The sequence below is a fragment of the Capricornis sumatraensis genome, chromosome 8, assembly GCF_032405125.1.
Source record: "Capricornis sumatraensis isolate serow.1 chromosome 8, serow.2, whole genome shotgun sequence".
NCBI lineage: Eukaryota > Metazoa > Chordata > Mammalia > Artiodactyla > Bovidae > Capricornis > Capricornis sumatraensis.
In genome coordinates this window covers 79,381,444-79,399,190 of record NC_091076.1, presented here as the reverse complement: position 1 = coordinate 79,399,190, position 17,747 = coordinate 79,381,444, and the positions used below count along the sequence as shown (strand labels likewise).

Sequence of the window (17,747 nt, the reverse complement as noted above, 5' to 3'; positions counted from 1 at the left end):
AGAGCCAGAATTTGCTTTAGATTCTCAGAGGATGGGCTGTCATATACAATTCAGCAGGTTCTGTACTGAACAAGGGGGCCCAGGTTGGGAGGAGGTGAGGTCAAGGGAGGCCAAACCCAGCCTTGCACTCGGGGCCAGCCCGTCTGGAGAAGAGGCAATATTTCCTGATTCCCACAAAGCTGTGCTGTGCATGAGGTTAAGAATTTCTGAGTTGGAGGAAACTGGTTTCATCTCCCCTGATTCCCACTTCTTCCGATCATCTTCATTGTAGGTGTGGCCCCCAACCTCACCCTTCATCCCTGCTTCTAGTTCCTATTCCCATGGGAAAGAGCTGCTGAAATGGAAGGGGAGAAGCCACAGGACTAGGGAAGGGAAGGGAAGGATTTAAGTTGGAAGGAAACTAATTAGAAGTATAGGTTTGGCAGAGACCTTAATTACTGGGTAGTTCCTCATGCTGAATCCTCTTGATTGCTCTGGGGCAGCTTTCCCAGGAGGCCTGGCCCTCCACAACCACAAGCAATAAGATAATGGTGGTTTGGGCCACTCAGATGAGGGCCTGCAGGTGGCAAGGCCAACTCTGTGTGTGTGTGTGTGTGTGTGTGTGTGTTAAAATACACCTGTACCTGTGTGTGAGCGTTCAACTCTTTGCAACCCTATGGACCATAGCCCACCAGGCTCCTCTGTCCATGGCATTCTCCAGGCAAGAATACTGGGATGGGTCGCCATGCCCTCCTCCAGGGGATCTTCCTGACCGAGGGATCAAACCTGTGTCTCTTGCCTTGGCGGGCGGGTTCTTTACCACTGGCACCACCTGAATAAAGCGCAGGGAGCTCAGCTGGGTGCCCTGTGATGACTTAGAGGGGTAGGCTTGGGATGGAGGGAGGTCCCAGAGAGAGGAGATGTATGTACACACACAGCTGGTTCACTTCAGTGTAGAGCAGAAACTAACACGACGCTGTAATGCAAGTATGCTCCAATTAAAAGAAAAAATACCCCTAACATAAAATTTATCATCAGTGACACACATACATTCTCGGTTTTGTGCAACCATCACCACTGTCTATTCCAGAACATTCTCATCATGCCCAGAAAGGAGTCCCTGTACCTGTGTTCCCCTCCCCGCAACCCCTGGCAACCAGTCATCTGCTTTCTGTCTCTAAGGATTTTTCTATTCTGGATGTTTCATTTACACAGGATCGTACAGTATGTGGCCTTTGGTGGTTAGCTTATTCCACATGGCCTCGTGTCAAGGCTCGTCTGTGCTGTCACGTATGTCAATCCTTGATCCCTTTGGATGACCGAGTCTTCCTTTTTATGGATACACATGGGCTTCCCTGGTGGCTCAGATGGTAAAGAATCTGCCTGCAGTGCAGGAGACCCAGGTTCAATCCCTGGGTCAGGAAGATCCCCTAGAGAAGGGAATGGCAGCCCACTCCAATATTCTTGCCGGGAGAGCCCCATGAACGGGGGGTATTTGTTGGTCGGTTCATCAGTTGACAGATACTTGGGTTGTTTCTACCCGTCGTCGATTGTAGATGGTGCTGCTGTGAACATGTATGCAAGTCTGTGTTTGAGCACTGTTTTCAGTTCTCTTGATACACCCAGTTGTCCGCACATCTTTGATTCCTGACTTACTTTAAATCAGCCAACAGGAGGGACTTCTCTCTGGAAGAAGGGAGACAACAAGGGGACTGTGGCTGCCTTGTGGGTGGGAGGTGGAAGCAGAACACAGCCAGATGGCGTGCAGAGCGGGGCCCCGTGGCCGTGTTACAGGGGAGGTGGAGACTGTCTTTGCCATTTTGGCCCAGGTGCCCCCCCCTCCTCTTTCAGCACCCCTACCTTCTGGGCTTAGCATCTGGGAGACCTCCCCAGGTACCTTCTGGAGGGCCCTGCATCTCCTGGATAGGGGCGACCTCAGAGCAGTCATGGCCCCTCCTTGGTCATCTGTGTCTTCAGATGGAAACTCGGGCTTCTTACGACCCTACAGAGTTAGGGGAGTTCACTAGTCCTTCTAACGAGAACAGCACCACACAGCTGTGGAGACAGGATAGGCATCACTGATGCTGTTTCACAGGTGGGACCCAGAGGCATGGAAGGTTCAGTTCACTCACCCCACCAGCACAGGAGAGGTCGTCTCACCAGTGTGAGAGTCAGCATCTTAACCCACCAGCCTCCCCTGCAGGTCTGTGTTTGCCTTTTAAGTTGAGCAGTCCTAGAAATAGAAACCTCAGGGAAGTGACGGTGAATGGTGACATTCCATCTGCGGTCACGGTGGGGCAGAGGCCAGGTACGTGCTCCTGAACTTCACATCGTAGGAGGCAGAGGCTCTGTGAAGCTTGGTCTTGCTCAGCCTCGAATGGCTCCCCTTTCCTCTGGGAACCCCCATTTATTGAACACAGCTGGTGACAGGTACTGTCCTTGGTGGCTAGTGTGTTATTAATTTCCATGGCGTCTTCCACAATCCGGCTAATATCATCACCCTCCATTTCACAGATGTGGCAACAGACAGCTGGTTGAGTCATTTCCCCAGGTCACGTGGCTGCTAAGAGGATGAGTCAGGATGGTGAGCCAGAGGCCAGAGGACTGGTTTTCACTGTGCTTCTGGGTCCGTCTCTCCTCTGCAATGTATTTCTGACGACGTCCATCTCTGATATCTCTTAAAAATCTCTCATTGTTTTACCAGGTTATTTAGACAAGCTTCAATCTGGCCTTTCCTTCATGGATTCTATAAGTTACCTGGGGTCAAGCAGAAGCAACCTGGTTCTAGAAGGTTTCTCTCTTGGGACTTACCTTGTGGTCCGGTTTTCAAGACTCCATGCTTTCAATGCAGCGGGAGTTTGTTCAATCCCTGGTCAGGAAACTAAGATCCCACGTGCTCTAGGGTGTGGCCCCCCCCAACAAAAGAACGTTTCTCTCCTCAACCAACCCTCTGACCTTTCTCCTCTTGTTTCACTCCCACCTCCACTCAGCCAAAATGTCCACAAAACACAACACTCATCATAGGGTTTGCACGTGTTTTGACCACTTTCCAATCTGGGAGGGGCTGAAGCAGTGCCTGGACACCCAGGTAGACATGCACAGCTGTGTGCTTGGGCTCAGTGGACATTTTCTGCTGAGGAGGAGGCCTCCTGGCTGCTGTCCAGCCCTGGGTAGTTCTTCTAGAAGCCAGTCTTCCACACAGAGTCAGAGGTGCTGTGAGTTAACAGGTGTGGGAGTCGGAAGCCATTAGGGCATAGGGGAAGGCTTTTAATTAAACTGTGAACATTTGTAATGAAACATTACACCACCACTCCATGGAGGGACACAGGGAGGCTGTGTTTACCCCAAGTCCCAGGAGCAACTACGATTGATCCCATCCCACTGAGGGTGTGCAGGGCACCGCAGGAAGCAGAAGCATGAGGCTCTGCAGCTTCAGAGAAGCTGAGAGCAGTCTGGTAAATGAGTGTCTCTGCTGCTCAATTTCAATCTCTTATTTTCCCAAACAGTGGTCATCAGTGACCAGAACCTGCCTCTTTGGGTATGGCCGGAGGATTCTGAGGGCACTTAAAAGCTGATGAGTTTTAATATTTCTGAACAGGATCCAGCTTTGCTGAGAAATTCACCGCACCTCTCCTCGTGTGGCTGGAATTCTAATTTTAGTCAACTTTTTTCACAATGAATAGCAATTGTCTGAGAGGCTAGCTTGAACCCTTTTTTCTTATTTTTCAATGTTCTTTATTTAGGTCACAACTTTTTTGTTGTGTGTGTGTATTAACAAAAATTTAGATGCGAGCGATAAGCAAAAGAAAAGAATAAAAAATTCCTCATAATCCCACCACTACAAATCACCTCTGTTTATCCTTTGTGTCTTTATCTTGTTTTTCTGTTGTGTACTTTTTCTCTGACCTTTTTATTTATTTATTTATTTTTAAAGAGAAGTACTGTCATGCTTAGTTAGAAGAATTAAACCGCACATCTGTGCATACTGTGGAAAGGAAGAAGCCTGTTTCACCTCAGCTTCCCAGTTCTCTTTGCCATTTAGACATTTGACTAGAAAAAACCAGCTAGATCTTCGTTGATTCTATGCCTTATTATGGAAGGTTTTAACATCTCAGTCTGCCGAAACATGTGTTAATGACTTCTGGTCGTTTCCCACAGCAGTCCCTGGGCCTTGTCCGCTGCTGTATTTGGTGGTCCCGGAGAGTGGCAGATTCCAGTGACACCCACCCCCCCGCACCCCCTCAGGCAGGTGCAGCATCCCTGTGAGTGGTTTCCTAGGGGCCCAGGAGAGAAACCCCAGCCATGTTCATTGAGCAGCGTCTCTACCCGCCATCCTCTGGGGGGAGCTGTCCCTTCTGTGGTGGTTCTGAAAATCTAAGGGCTCCTCACCCCTCGTGCTCAACCAACCCCCATAATCACACCTGTAGCCTGTTACCTCACCCAGGGAGGCCTGTAGGCCACCACACCACCCCCACCCCAACCAGCGTCAAGCCATTTTAGGGAGACTTCATCTGCCTCTCACTTCCCTGTTGAGAGACAGTTGCAAAAATGCCACATGTGTGTGACCTTTTCTTTCCTCCTCCACAGAAGCCTGGAATGGTCCCCCCTCCGCCGGGAGAGGAAAGCCAGACTGTTGTCCTTCCACCGGGCTGGCAAAGCTACTTGTCCCCTCAGGGCCGGCGCTACTATGTCAACACGGCCACCAATGGTGAGTCCTACTCCGGGCAGCATCCTACAGCAGCCCCCAGGGTCCTGTCCGTCTGGAGGGGCACCTCTCTCCTCCATTTCCTGGGCTTTAGACCTTTCCTTCGAACTCTTCCTCAGAGCCTGCCAGATTTTTCCTTCCCCCAGGACTGGGTGGTAGGAGGTCGAACCAGGGTGGGGAAGGCTGTCCTTCAAGGTTGGGGGTCATCCTTGGAACCCAGCATCTTTGTGGAACCCAACCTCATGGTCTGGGACCGTATTTTCCAAACTGGGATCTTGTAATGGTCTGTGGTCCACAGCTGGTTTAAATCAAATTAAACAGGTTAAGCCACTGCATGATTTCTGGGAGCTTGGAATGTGCTGATTGATACCCAGACGGGTTACAAGAGTGGGGTTTTCCTGTGATTTCATCACAACATGGCTCTCTTCCCTGAAATATCTCACTTGCTGGTGTTTCTTAGGATGTTCTTTGGGAAAGGCTGGGGCTACTTATGGGTTTATTCTAACCAGTAAGAGAGGTCCATGTGCATTTTTGAGTTGAGTCAAGATCACTTCTCTTTGTCCCAATAATTGTGGGCATCCTGAGCCTTCAGAATGACTCCAGGATCCCAGCTCATTGCTGTAGAGTGACCTGCAGGAAGGGTCATAGAAGGAGGAGCTATATAACAAGGAGGGCAGAGTGATGTATAGGTTGCCGTCTTGGAGCAGGCAGAGCAGAGCCAGCCATCAGCTCTGTCTCTTAACCCCAGGGCAGTTGCTACAAAAAAACAGAGAGGATGGAAACCCAGAAAATTAGATTTGGTGGGAATCAGTGCCAAGGCAGAATGTGAAATCTTACCTGAATCCACCTGTTGACACCTCACTTCCCTCATCTGTGCCTACCTGATTACGGCCACCTCCTCCCACCTAATGGGACCATGGATATGGTTTACGGTTTATGAACCCGCAGTCAGGACCTGGTGAGAGAAGAGCCAGCTGCTGTTTCAAGGGAGCAACAGAGAAAGCAGCTGAAAACTGCCACTTGGGGTGGTTGGTTTGTTTACATCTCCTGGCAACATGGCCTTCCACTCAAGAGGGTGTTCTAGTTGAAGATTTAACCAGGGTTTCTAGAAAAAGGGAAGTGGAACTCCTTCTGACCATTCTAATCAGAAAGAATCTTCCTCAAAATAAACATGTGAGCCGCTTTGTACTGTTATCAGATTATCAGACTTTGAAGTTTCGGAGGAGGGTGTGTTTATGTGCAGTTCCCCATCTTTAAAATACAGAAATTGAACCATATGACCCTGAGATCATCAAGAATTTGGCTCCATCCTTGTCCTGAATTAGCTCCTGTTGCAAAGGAGCAGAGGGGTAAAAGTAGCTTTCTAAGAATCTCAGTTCATTTTTAAAAAACAACCGTGTAACAAACAATCCACTGCTGACACATGCTCTCCTTCATGCAACTAGCCCTCTCTTTATTAGGGGGATGGCTAGGTCCCATTTTACCAGGCAGGGCAGACAGCTTTTTTCTGAAGCCCAGATGTCATGCCACTGGGTCCTGGAAGATAGTGATCACAAGAGATTCTAGACCAGGGGTCAAACTCTTTTTCTCTGATAGTCCAGGTGGTAGGTATTTTAGGCTCTGAGGCCCATGGGGTCAATGTCACAGCTACTCAACTCTACCACGGTCATGGGAAAGCAGCCGTAGATGATGGTAAACCCACAGGGGCAGCTGTGTGCTGATAAAACTTTACTTAGACCCTGAAATGTGAATTTTCAATAGCTTGCACGTCATGAAATTGGCTTCTTTTTTCAACCATTTAAAAATATAAAAACTGATCTTAGCCAATGAGTTCCCAAGCTGTATGATGACATAACGTATATTGGCCCACAGGCCATACTGGCTGGTGACACCTCCCTGGGCTCTCTGTCATTCCCAGTAGGACCTGCCCTGCTCACCCCTCCCCACTCTCTCCTAAATGCATGCAATAATCCAATAATTACATTTATTATGTACATATTACATGTCAAAATGTGTTAAATTAGCCATAAGTAATTTTATTTAACCTACTCAACAATTCAGGAAAACAGGGGCTTTCAATAGGGACAATTTGGTTCCCCCAGAGAGCAAGTCTGGAAAGAATTTTGATTGTTCCAACTGGGGTATATCCTGGCATCCAGTGAGTAGAGGCCAAGGATGCTGAAAACCTCCTGCCATGTACATGCCAGTTTTATTTATTCATTGTTTAATTCATTTTTCATTTGTGTGGTTGATTGAATCGTTCATGCAACAAGCATGTACTGGGCTTCACATATGTTCCAAGCAGAATGTTGGATGCTGGGATATAAGAATAAAAAAAAAAAACCTTGACTCTCAAAATGTTTATCTTCTTATAGTAGTAACAGATTTTATTTAATTTATTTTTATTTTTTGGCTGTGCAACTTGAAGGATCTCAATTTCCCGACTAGGGGCTTGAACCTGGGCCCTGGCAGTGAAAGCCCCGAGTCCCCTGGACTGCCAGGGAATTCCCAGAAGCAGATTTTAAATGAATCGATATTTGATTACAACTGTGAGCAGGGTTGTGAAGGAGGAGTCCGTGGTGTTTTGAGAGCACGTCCCAAAGAGACCCTGGGAAGTCAGGGGAGGCTTCCTGGAGGAGGAGATACCCTTCAGCTGAGATGGGAAGCATGATGACATTAGCCATGTTTGAAGGGATCGTGCAGACCCTCAGGGTCATGTTAAAAGTTGTGCTCTTTAGTTTTAAGGGACTGGGAAGACCAGATGTCTTTCTAATTCTCTCTGGGACCTCAGCCCTGTTTTGTCTGGCTGCTGGACTGCTTGGTGAAGTTTTGAATCTGACCTCGTTTTCTGCAGGAAGGTACTGAAAGCAGCCTCTCGGTCTTCTCACACTAACGTTTATCTGATCCCCTGACTCCTGGAGGCATTTGTGTCTCCTCACGGCCAAACCGGCTGCATCCACATTTCTGCCCCAACTCTTGGATCTCTGCTGGCATGTTACTCAGGCCAGAGCCAGGCACCACTGCCACAGAAGCAGAGCCCCTGTGCTCAGCCGCCACGAGCCATTTCCCTCTTCTTCTTCCTGTCTGTCTTCCTTTGCTCCAAGCTCTCCTAGTCCCTGTAATCCCTAATCACTTCTTTCCCAGGGGGTGCTGGGGTACAATAGACATGCTGTCCCTGTTTTTACACCACATATAAATGTAAGGAGTTTAAAGCCCAATTTACATTTGTATTGCCTTGCTCTGCCTAATCTGCTTACTTTCAAATCCATTTAGGATTTTTCTGCCTGGGAATTGTCACAGGGCTGGCTGCTGTGCTGTGCTGGGCTATGGGGATACAAAATCAGAGCAGCCATCTTTGCCTTCAAAGATGGCAGGTCTGATGAAGGCAGAGAAACCCGGAAACCAATAAATGTTGACAAAGCATTTTTGAGGCACTGGGGAAGACCTTGGCCTTCATTACTGGCTGGAAATACCCTTCAAAATCCAAATACCCCTTCAAAATCCAAAATACAAAATCAGAGAAGCCGTCTTTGCCTTCAAAGATGGAAGGTCTGTTGAAGGCAGAGAAACTCGGAAACCAATAAATGTTGCGGGTGTTAGCGTGAAAATCTGGGGCCTCATTGAAGGGGGCCACCAGCTTTAGCTGGGCATCAGACCAGTCTTTGAAAGGACGACAGTACTTGACTTAGGTGTTCCTAGCTGTGGTGTCAGCCAGGGGAAGGCTGGTGTGTTGGAGCAGAGAGAGAGGGACTTGAGAGTCTGATTCACTAAAGATCTCCTCTGGGTGAGGAGGAGTTGGGACTTTGCCCTGTGGGCATGGCAAGCGATGGAAGGATTCAGAGCGCTGGCTTGACATCTCGGAATGTTGTGGAATGCTTGCTTGTGCTGCAGAGTGAGGGGTCAGAGTATAGCGAGCAGAGACCTGGCAGACTCGATGAGAAGTAATGAGGTCAGCTCTACGGCAGCAGCTGTGGCTGGAGAAGAGGAAGTGGGATATGCCAGGCGGGATGTGGCAGGTCCAGGAAGGTAGAACTCACAGGTTCATTTTCTGCCTTATATGCTGGAGCCGTGTGGTGAGAACAGGGGATTCAAGAGAGGAATGGCCTTGGAAGAAAGATGTTGAAGCCCTGTTGAGTGTGCAGTTCCCGGGGAACATTCAGGGAGAGATGGCCAGCGCATGTTGGATGGATGGGTCATGACTCAGGGGTCATCGGGGCTAAAGATGCGACTCTGGGGAGTCTTGTGGGTACACAGTATGGCGAGCAGAGAGCAGGATGGATTTCACCCCTGATTGCCCCTTGGCCTGACCTTGTTTTTCTGGAACCAACCTGCACAAGCATGGGTGAAGCCCAGAATTTGCATTTCATCAGCAAAGAACTGACATCAGGAGTTCCCTCCCAGGACAAGCCTCCAGGAGAAAGAGAGCCCTGAAGAACCATGCTGAAGGGAGGGACAGAGTGGGCTTGGAAAGAATTGTTAGAGATGGGAGGCATCCTTGAAAAGGCAATGTCATGAAAGGCAAAGCAGAAAAGATTGTCAAGACGGACTGAAATATAGATCAGATTTATGGTGGAGGGATATTTTAAATCCCTAGAGAACGCACAGACTATTTAATAAATGGTGTTGGGACAGATGGCTAACTTTTGATGGGTAAGTTAATGCTCTTGTTTTCATATAAACAAACTCAGCTTAAACTTAGGTTTCCCTGCTGGCTCGTTTGGTAAAGAATCTGCCTGCAATGCAGGAAACCCAGGTTGATTGATACCTGGGTTGGAAAGATCCCCTAGAGGAAGGCATGGCAGCCCATTCCAGTGTTCTTACCTGGGAAGTCCCATGGACAGAGGAGCCTGGCAGGCTACAGTCCATGGGTTTGCAAGAGTTGGACACAACTTAGTGACCAAACCACCAGCAAGCCCAGCAATACCATCAGAGCGTGAGACTTAGGGAAGCCCCCATCTCCCCTCTTCTTCTCAGTTTATGGCTCCCAAGAGCATTTTGTCAAGCTGGGTGGTCCTGTGCTCAGGCCCAGGAACCCTGGGGATTTTGGTATCAGGAAGCTGTTCGTGCTATGCTGTTCTGGAAAGTGCTCCATTCCACCTAGAGTTGACTCAGTTGCCAAAAATGAGGGTTGTGTTTAATTTCTGGATTTTGACTTGTTAATAACTAGCCTGTTCAAGAATCTAAACTAGTGTGAAGGGAGACCTCTTATTTGCATAACAGATAGTTGCATTTCAAGAAATATAGCAGAAAGTTGTTTTGTTCCGTGTATAATTGGAAGGCCAGATATGCATGTTTAATCACTTCACAGTGATACAGTCATAGGTATTCAGGTCTTCTTTTTGCAGAGATGCTGACTTTTTAGATATTGTGTGGGATATGTTTTACCATTTGGATTTTGAAGGGGTATTTCCAGCCAGTAACGAAGGCCAAGGGCTTCCCCAGTGCCTCAGCAGTAAAGAATCTGAGAGCAGGGCAGGAGACGCAGGTTCAGTCCCTGAGTCGGGAAGATCCCTTGGAGGAAGGCGTGATAACCCACCCTAGTATCCTTGCCAGGAAAATCCCATGGACAGAGAAACCTGGTGGGCTGTGGTCCAAGGGGTCACAAAGAGCTGGACACAACTGAAATGACTTAGCACACATTCACATAATGAAGGCCGAGATTAGTTTTGGTTAGTGTATGTCAGTATTTGACCTCTTATTTCTGTATACTCTAAATCTGATAGTTACACTCCTCTGTTGTCCTTCATTTCTAAGAAAAAGATCTTTTGGGCGGGTGGCACCTTAGCCCTGTTTCTCTAGAAAGCGGAGCCTGAGGCAAGGATTAAGTATTAACACCTTATTTAGGAGGTATAAGCCCAAAGGTGAGGATGGGTGAGAAGGCGAAGGGAGGCAAAAGAAGATGCCCTGTGATGCTGCCTTCCCTCGTAGCTCAGATGGTTAAGAATCTGTGTGCAATGCAGGAGACCTGGGTTCAAGCCCTGGGTTGGGAAGATCCCCTGGAGAAGGGAATAGCTATCCGCTCCAGAATTCTTGCCCAGAGAACTCCATGGACAGACCATGGGATCACACAGAGTCAGACATGACTGAGCAGCTAAGCTAACACTTTTCACTTTCAAGGCCAAAGTGGTGAGGATGGGTGAGAAAGGGAAGAGAGGCAAAAGAAGATGCCCCATGTGATGCTGGCTAGCTTTCACATTGAACTGACAGTGAACTGGTCGCTTAGCAGGTATGTTCATGTCTCTGGAAGGTTTGCAGAGAGGAGCCCTGCCTTTGAGTAGTCCACAGGCGAGCAGAGGGTTTTGTCTGTGCACCTTCTGAGCTTCTGTTCCCCGTGGGCCATCCTTCTCCACTTGGGAGAGCTATTTCCGCCCCTTCCCCCAACTTTGGGGTTGTATCATCTGTCCCCCAGCAGCCTCTCAGAAAGCTTCATTCCACCCTCATGGAGTGGTGCTTCTGCTAAGCCCACGGCGGATGGTCAGGTCTAACCACAGTAAGAGAAGGCAGTTAATGGAAATATGAGGAAGAGCTCCATGTCAGTCCCAACCTGGAGGCTCCTGCAGCATTACCCATCTCTCCACTGTCAGACCTGCCTGGATGACTTGATTGTTTAGTCTTTCTGTGACCAGTGACTTTTACTCCACAGTCATTCTAGGGGGATCCTTCCAAATCACTGGACACAGTGGCTGGCAACCTATAGCCCTTGTACAGCTTGTACAGGGCTTGTACAGGCAATCCACAGGGCTTGTACAGCTTGCAGCTTTTTTTGTTAAAGTTTTACTGGAACACAGCTGTGCTCTCTTATTGTCTTATTGCCTAAGGCTGTTTGTTATTACCTGAAGATGGCAGAGTTGAGTATGGTCCATATAGCTCACAAAACCAAAAATATTTACTCTCCGGCCTTTGAAAGAAAACGTTTGAGATTCCCCAGCCTAACAAATAGAGCCCATTCTTTTTACACATGAGGAAGCGGGTCCCCCATGGGGTAAAGGGACTTGGTCATAGTTACCTGGCCAACCTGTGCCTACATCTTCTCTGTTATAGTCTTTTCCTTTTTGCCTCAATATCCAAGAGAATGAACATGGGCAGTGGTGACTTAATTTGCAAAAAGGACAACTGAGTTCATGAATTAGTAGAAAAACAATCTGAAATAACTTTTATTTTTGAGAGAAATGCCACTGTCTTTTGAGAGCGTCAGCTGAAACCCAGGAGAGCTGGGAGTTGTTTTTAAGCTCTTTTGACAAAGAATTCATATGTATAAATGTTTTATTATGTTTGCAAGCCCAGCTTGGAAGATTAAACCAGGATTTGAGCTTTTGGATTCATTTGCCAAATAGTCGGCACTTTTCTTGATTTCTGGTTTTAATTTTTCTTTAAATGAGTAGATTCCCACTTAACTTTATTACACCAGGAGCTAATGTGAGTTTCTGGATCAGTTTTCCAGTAGAACACTTTTTAAAAGCATTCTTCGAGCTTTTTCTTGTTAAAAATAATTGGGTACTTTTCTAACTCCCCAGAGAGAGCAACTCTGATAATTCCGAGTTAATAAAAGTTGCCCAAAGAAACTTCTGCACCCAAAAACATTAGTCTGTTTTCATCTGTCCATCTGTGTTGAACAAATGTGAGATAAAAAGATGCTTTTATTTGGCACATTCAGTTGATTGAATTAGTTGTGTGTGTGTTTTCATGTTTTTTATTTTGGCTGTATAATTTTTCTCTAACAGACCCTCTCTTAATGGAAGAGTTGTTATTGTTCAGTCGCTCAGTCGTGTCTGACTCTGTGACCCCACAGGCTGCAGCACGCCTGGCTTCCCTGTCCTCCACCATCTCCTGGAGTTTGCTCAAGTTCATGTCCATTGAGTTGGTGATACTATCTAACCATCTCATTCTCTGCCTCCCTCTTCTCCTGCCTTCAGTCTTTCCCAGTGTCAGGGTCTTTTCCGATAAGTCAGCTCTTCACATCAGGTGGCCAAAGTATTGGAGCTTCAGCATCAGTCCTTCCAGGGAATATTCAGACTTGATTTCCTTTAGGATTGACTGGTTTGATAAAGGCTGTTGATCAAGACTGTAAATCTTACTATTAATCTATTTCTGTGGGGGTTGTGTTTTTTCCTTTCCAAGAATTCATTTTAATTTGTAATGTTGATGTAACACTTTATTATGCAACACATCTTATTTCTCAGCAGTTTTTCATACCAGTAATCTCTTAGAATTTTGGCAAATGCCAGGTGGGTTAGATAGTCGTTCACACTGCCAGTAAGTTGAAGTCCCATAAAAATCAAAAGACAAAGGAGACAGGAAGACAGAACGTTACTTTGAAGATGTTGACTTACTGGCTGTTAGGTGGAACCACAAATTAGCAGCAAATGGTTCAGGTAGGAAATAAAAAAGAATGTGTGGCACATGACCCAGCAATTCCACACCTAGATACCCATCCAAGAGAGCTGAACACATGTCCACACAAAAACTTATACGTGAATGTTCATAGCAGCATTATTCATAACGGCCAGAAACAACCCAAATAATATCCAAAATAAAATCTGGCCTTATCCTTGCACGGGTAAGTTATTCAGCTGTCGAAAGGGATGCAGTACCAATGGGTATATGCCCTATGCATGGGTAAACCTTGAAAGTATCATGCTCGGTGAAAGAAACCAGACACGAAAAGCCGTATCTCGTATGATTCCATTTATATGAAACGCTTAGAACAGGCAAATCCATAGACCCAGGAAATAGATGTGTGGCTTTGTAGGGTCTAGGGGGGAAGAGGTGACTTCTCATGGGTGTCCTTTTGAGGTGATGAAAATGTTCTAAAATTCCCTAGTCATGGTGGTTGAACATCTCTGTGAATACACTAAAGGCCCCTGTGAGGTATGCTTTTAGAGAGTGAGTTTCGTGGTCTATGAGCTGTATCACAATACAAACAGGTGTATTGAGGAGGGGACGAGTTGGTAACTTTCCTGATGTCCTTCCAAAATAAGTCCTTAGATGCCCCAGTTGAACATTCCCTCTGCCGGATTCCCAGACTTTGGCGGACACAGAATCACAGAGGGAATTTGTCTAGAAATATCAATACATCAGTCCTGCTGCCGACCTACAGACTTGGAATCTATGATTTGGAAAGAGTGAAAATTTCTGCTTATTATATAAGTGTTTTCTCGTAGTCACCACCTCTCTTTGACTTGTAGGGTGGCAACCAGATTGATGACAGCGTGGCCAGTGGATCAGATATTCTAAACCTGGGGAGTCTATGTATTTATTGACGTACTTTTATTTTTGGCTGTGCTGGGTCTTCGTTGCCATACGAGCTTTCCTCTGTTGCAACAAGTAGGGGGATGACTCTCTGGTTGCACACATGGGCTTCTCATTCTCATTGTTTCTCTTGTGTTGGAGCACAGAGCTCTAGGCACAGGGCTTCTGTAGTTGCAGTCTGTGGACTCAGTAGCTGGGGCACATGGGCCTAGCCACTTCATGGCATGTGAGATCTGCCTGGACCAGGGATCAAACCACCATGTCCCCTGCATTGGTGGGCGAATTATTATCCACTGGGCCACCAGGGAAGTCATGCAGAGTCAGTTTAAATCCAATTTTCTCTTTCGGAAATTCATTGAGAAAATACGGCTTTGTTCAAACAAGTAAACGTGTTGTAGTCCCAAGGTTGAAGATATAAGTATAAACTACTGTAATTAAAGTAGAATCTCATGGGAAAGTACTTGAAGACAACTCAGTGTTATAGTGACAGGATACCAAATGAGTAGAAAACTACCAGGAAAGGCCCTTTACCGGCTAGTGTCTATATCCTTATGTGTTGTCAGGGTAGCGAACTTGAGGCTATTTCTAGCCTTTACAATTATCCTCAGAACAGGATGTAGTGGCAGGTTTTATAATTTCAAAGCTTTTGAGTCAATAGCTCAGAAATAATTTTTTTTTTGAATCTCTGTGTTTTTGTCATTAAAAAACAACAACAACAAGACCCATGGGCTCTAGTTTCAACTTTGTTTCTAGCTGCAACTAAGTCAAAGAATTCGGGGCTTCTATTTTCATTTTCCCATTCTGTGCAGCACTCTGACGTCTAGACAGAATGAACACCATCCTTGCCTTCAAGGAAGTACAGCTCCACGAAGACTCTGTTTCTAGGGCAGCGGTGTCGTCATGCCTCTGGGTGTGGTGGCGGGCGGCAAGACAAGGTCAGAACCTCACGTCCATCCCGGTGAGCTGTTCTGCAGAGATTCAGGTCGACTCGATGTCTCACAGTGGCTTGTCTTGAGGCCAGAGGCTGTCCACAGAAGCATTTCATTCTGTATGCACCCCTGTTAAAGATGTTGAATGAACTGCCAACGTTGAACAATTGGGAGGTTTTTCATAAGCACCCAGATGCTTGTCTCCTTTTGAAAAATCATGAGGATTTTCAACCCACCTTCCTGCCTGAACACAACTGGGTGGATCTGAGCAGGTCACCATCACTCCTGATTTTCCTTAGACTCGAGAGTCTGCTTCCTTCAAGCGTCTTATGTGTCCAGTGCTTGTGTGGGCTTGAGCTTTGACCTAAGTTTGGACGTAGCCTCATGGATTTACAATGAGTATTGCAGGGGAGAACTGGTATTAGACATAAAGTCAGGAAGCTATAAATACAGTTGGAAATCAGAGATTATGAAAGAGGGCCAGGCAAGAGATTAAAGAATCTGGAGAGAGAAGACTGGTCCACTTCCACAAGGAACTGTCAGACTCATCCCACACTCTGTCTTATACCTGGAGCTTTTGTGCGCACCTGACATGTTAGTGCAGGAAACATTGCCCTCAGGGTCTTCCGTAAGGCCCATGTGTGTATGTTGAGGGGGTAAGGTGGGAGCATGTGGCTGCAGCAGGAAGTTGGAGTACACAGGGAGGGGCAGTCTGGACACAGATAGCCATTGATACTCTTTAAAGGTTTAGGTCCCTTGGAGTCAGTGAGATTCTTGGCAAAAATGGAAATTATCCATCGCTTATATCTGATGAGCAAGTGGGCCAGGACCACATGGATTGGTTATCAAGCCACAAGTGTTTGTTCAGTGCCTCCTCTGTGCCCATCTCCAATTATGCACTTGGACCGCTCCTTGCAGGGGCGGTGTGGGCGAACACAGTGCAGAGGACTTCGTGAGCGCTTCTTGGTGGAGATGAGATCATTGAAGGAGACTTTCCTCGTGGGTTGCAGCCCATTCTCTCTCCTGCCTAAATAGACCCCTGAAGGCCCCTTCCAACTCTGAAATCTTATGCAACCAGGAATCGCCGAACCGCTGTGTTCATCACCCCCCCTGAAGTTTGGGGATGCGCTTCTGTATGGAGAGTTGGTGTGGCTCCCAGCAATCAGACCTTCATCACTGGCGGAAGATCTTGGAGTTTGGGAACAGCTTCTTGTTGTTTCAATCCAAGTTGGACTCCAGAGTAGGCAATGCTCTTCCAGGAGGCGTGGGAGGAGAATAGGCTGACAAGTTAGTCGAGCGGGATGCGTGTTGTTTGCCCGTGCTCTCCAGGAGCGGGGTGCTGGGCTGGGCGTGAGCTCTGGGAGCTTCCACTGAAGGATCTTGCTGTCCTTGGACAGATCATGGGCTGGGCCTTGCCCCTAGGGAGCCTCCTGGACATTCCTGTCAAATGAGATGCTGCCCTGATGCCAGCTGTGGTTACTGCCTATCTATGCGTCCAGCCTGGCATAACATCCCACCTTCCTCGGTTCCTGTGCAGAGGTGGTCTTGTGTTCCAGGGAGCCTTCTGGAGCTGAGATGCACAACTGGAGCTTGAACGGGGCCTGGTCTTTTTTGTATGGTGCAAGAAGCATCCACGAATGCCAGGCCCCATGATCTGTGCCATGGAAGGGGATGTGTGCTAGGCAGGAGTCAAAGACCCCATCCCCTCCTCCCTCTCCATTTCTCCCTCTTCCCCCTTCTTTTCTCACCCCACTCCCACCCCCGTTCCTCCCTCCTCATCCCCTGCTACAGATAAAGACTTCAGTTGCTTTCAGCTGCTGCTGTATAAAATTCACATGTCCTAATGGGGGAGACGCTGCAGAAAAAGGTACAGATTGGACAGAGCAGGGCAGCCTTGGGAAGCAGGAGGGAAGGGGCCAAGGAGCACACAGCACTTTTGGATACAATATCCCACCCAGCTGGCTCAACTCTTTGATGAATAGGAAGCATGAATTCCTATTGCATGCTCAGTTGTGTCCAACTCTGCAACCCCGTGGACTGCAGCACATCAGGCTCCTCTGTCTGTGGGATTTCTCAGGCAAGAATACTGGAGTGGGTTGCCGTTTCTTCCTCTAGGGTATCTTCCTGACCCAGGGACTAAACCCATGTCTCCTGCATTGGTAGGCAGATTCTTTACCACTGAGCCACCGGGGAAGCCTCACCCCCACCGGCTGTGCAAGTGCAAAGCCACAGCAGTGAGGCTCACTTTTTCTCTGAATCTCTCAGGCCAACTACACTATTTGTTGTGGTTTTCAGCAACATACTTGTTTGGGGGGGAAGGGTAAGCAGTGGATCTTTTCAAGTCAGAAGTAATTCCTGGTTTGGCTTGATTGTTGTACTTTTCAAAACAGGTTTTTTTTTTTTTTTCCTCCCACAGCTTTATCTACAACCCCTGTAGGTAGGGTGTGAACTGTGGCAAAGAACTCTGTTCTTCCTTGTCTTGGTCTACGTCTGTGGTTCGTGGGGTCCCCGGACCAGCAGCATCAGCATCACCTGGGAATTTGTTAGAAACACAGTGTCTCAGGCCTCCCCCCAATCCCGCTGAATCAGGCCTTCTGGGGTGGCCCTGTGATCTCGGGCCACCCAGCCCTCCAGGTGATGCTCAGATCATCTAAAGCTGGAGGAGGCTGCCCCTTTCCCCAGCATTTTAGCATCTCCGTTATTGGATGAGGAAACTCCCCTGGTAGCTCCTGCCAATGCAGGAGACACGGGTTCGATCCCTGGGTCCGGAATATCCCTTCGAGGAGGGCATGGCAACCCACTCCCGTATTCTTGCCTGGAGAATCCCATGGACAGAGGAGCCTGGCTGGCTACAGTCCAGGAGCCACACAGAGCTGGACACAATT

At 47.6% G+C, this 17,747-nt stretch overlaps 1 protein-coding gene across 1 annotated transcript in view; it reads left to right on the top strand.

Moving 5' to 3' along the window:
- The window catches only part of GAS7 (growth arrest specific 7), a 196,846-nt gene that overhangs the window by 115,758 nt on the left and 63,341 nt on the right, over positions 1–17,747 (top strand). Inside the window, exon 2 of the mRNA XM_068978582.1 lies at positions 4,567–4,687. Coding sequence (XP_068834683.1) covers positions 4,567–4,687 — 121 coding nt within the window. The remainder of the gene's footprint in view (positions 1–4,566; positions 4,688–17,747) is intronic.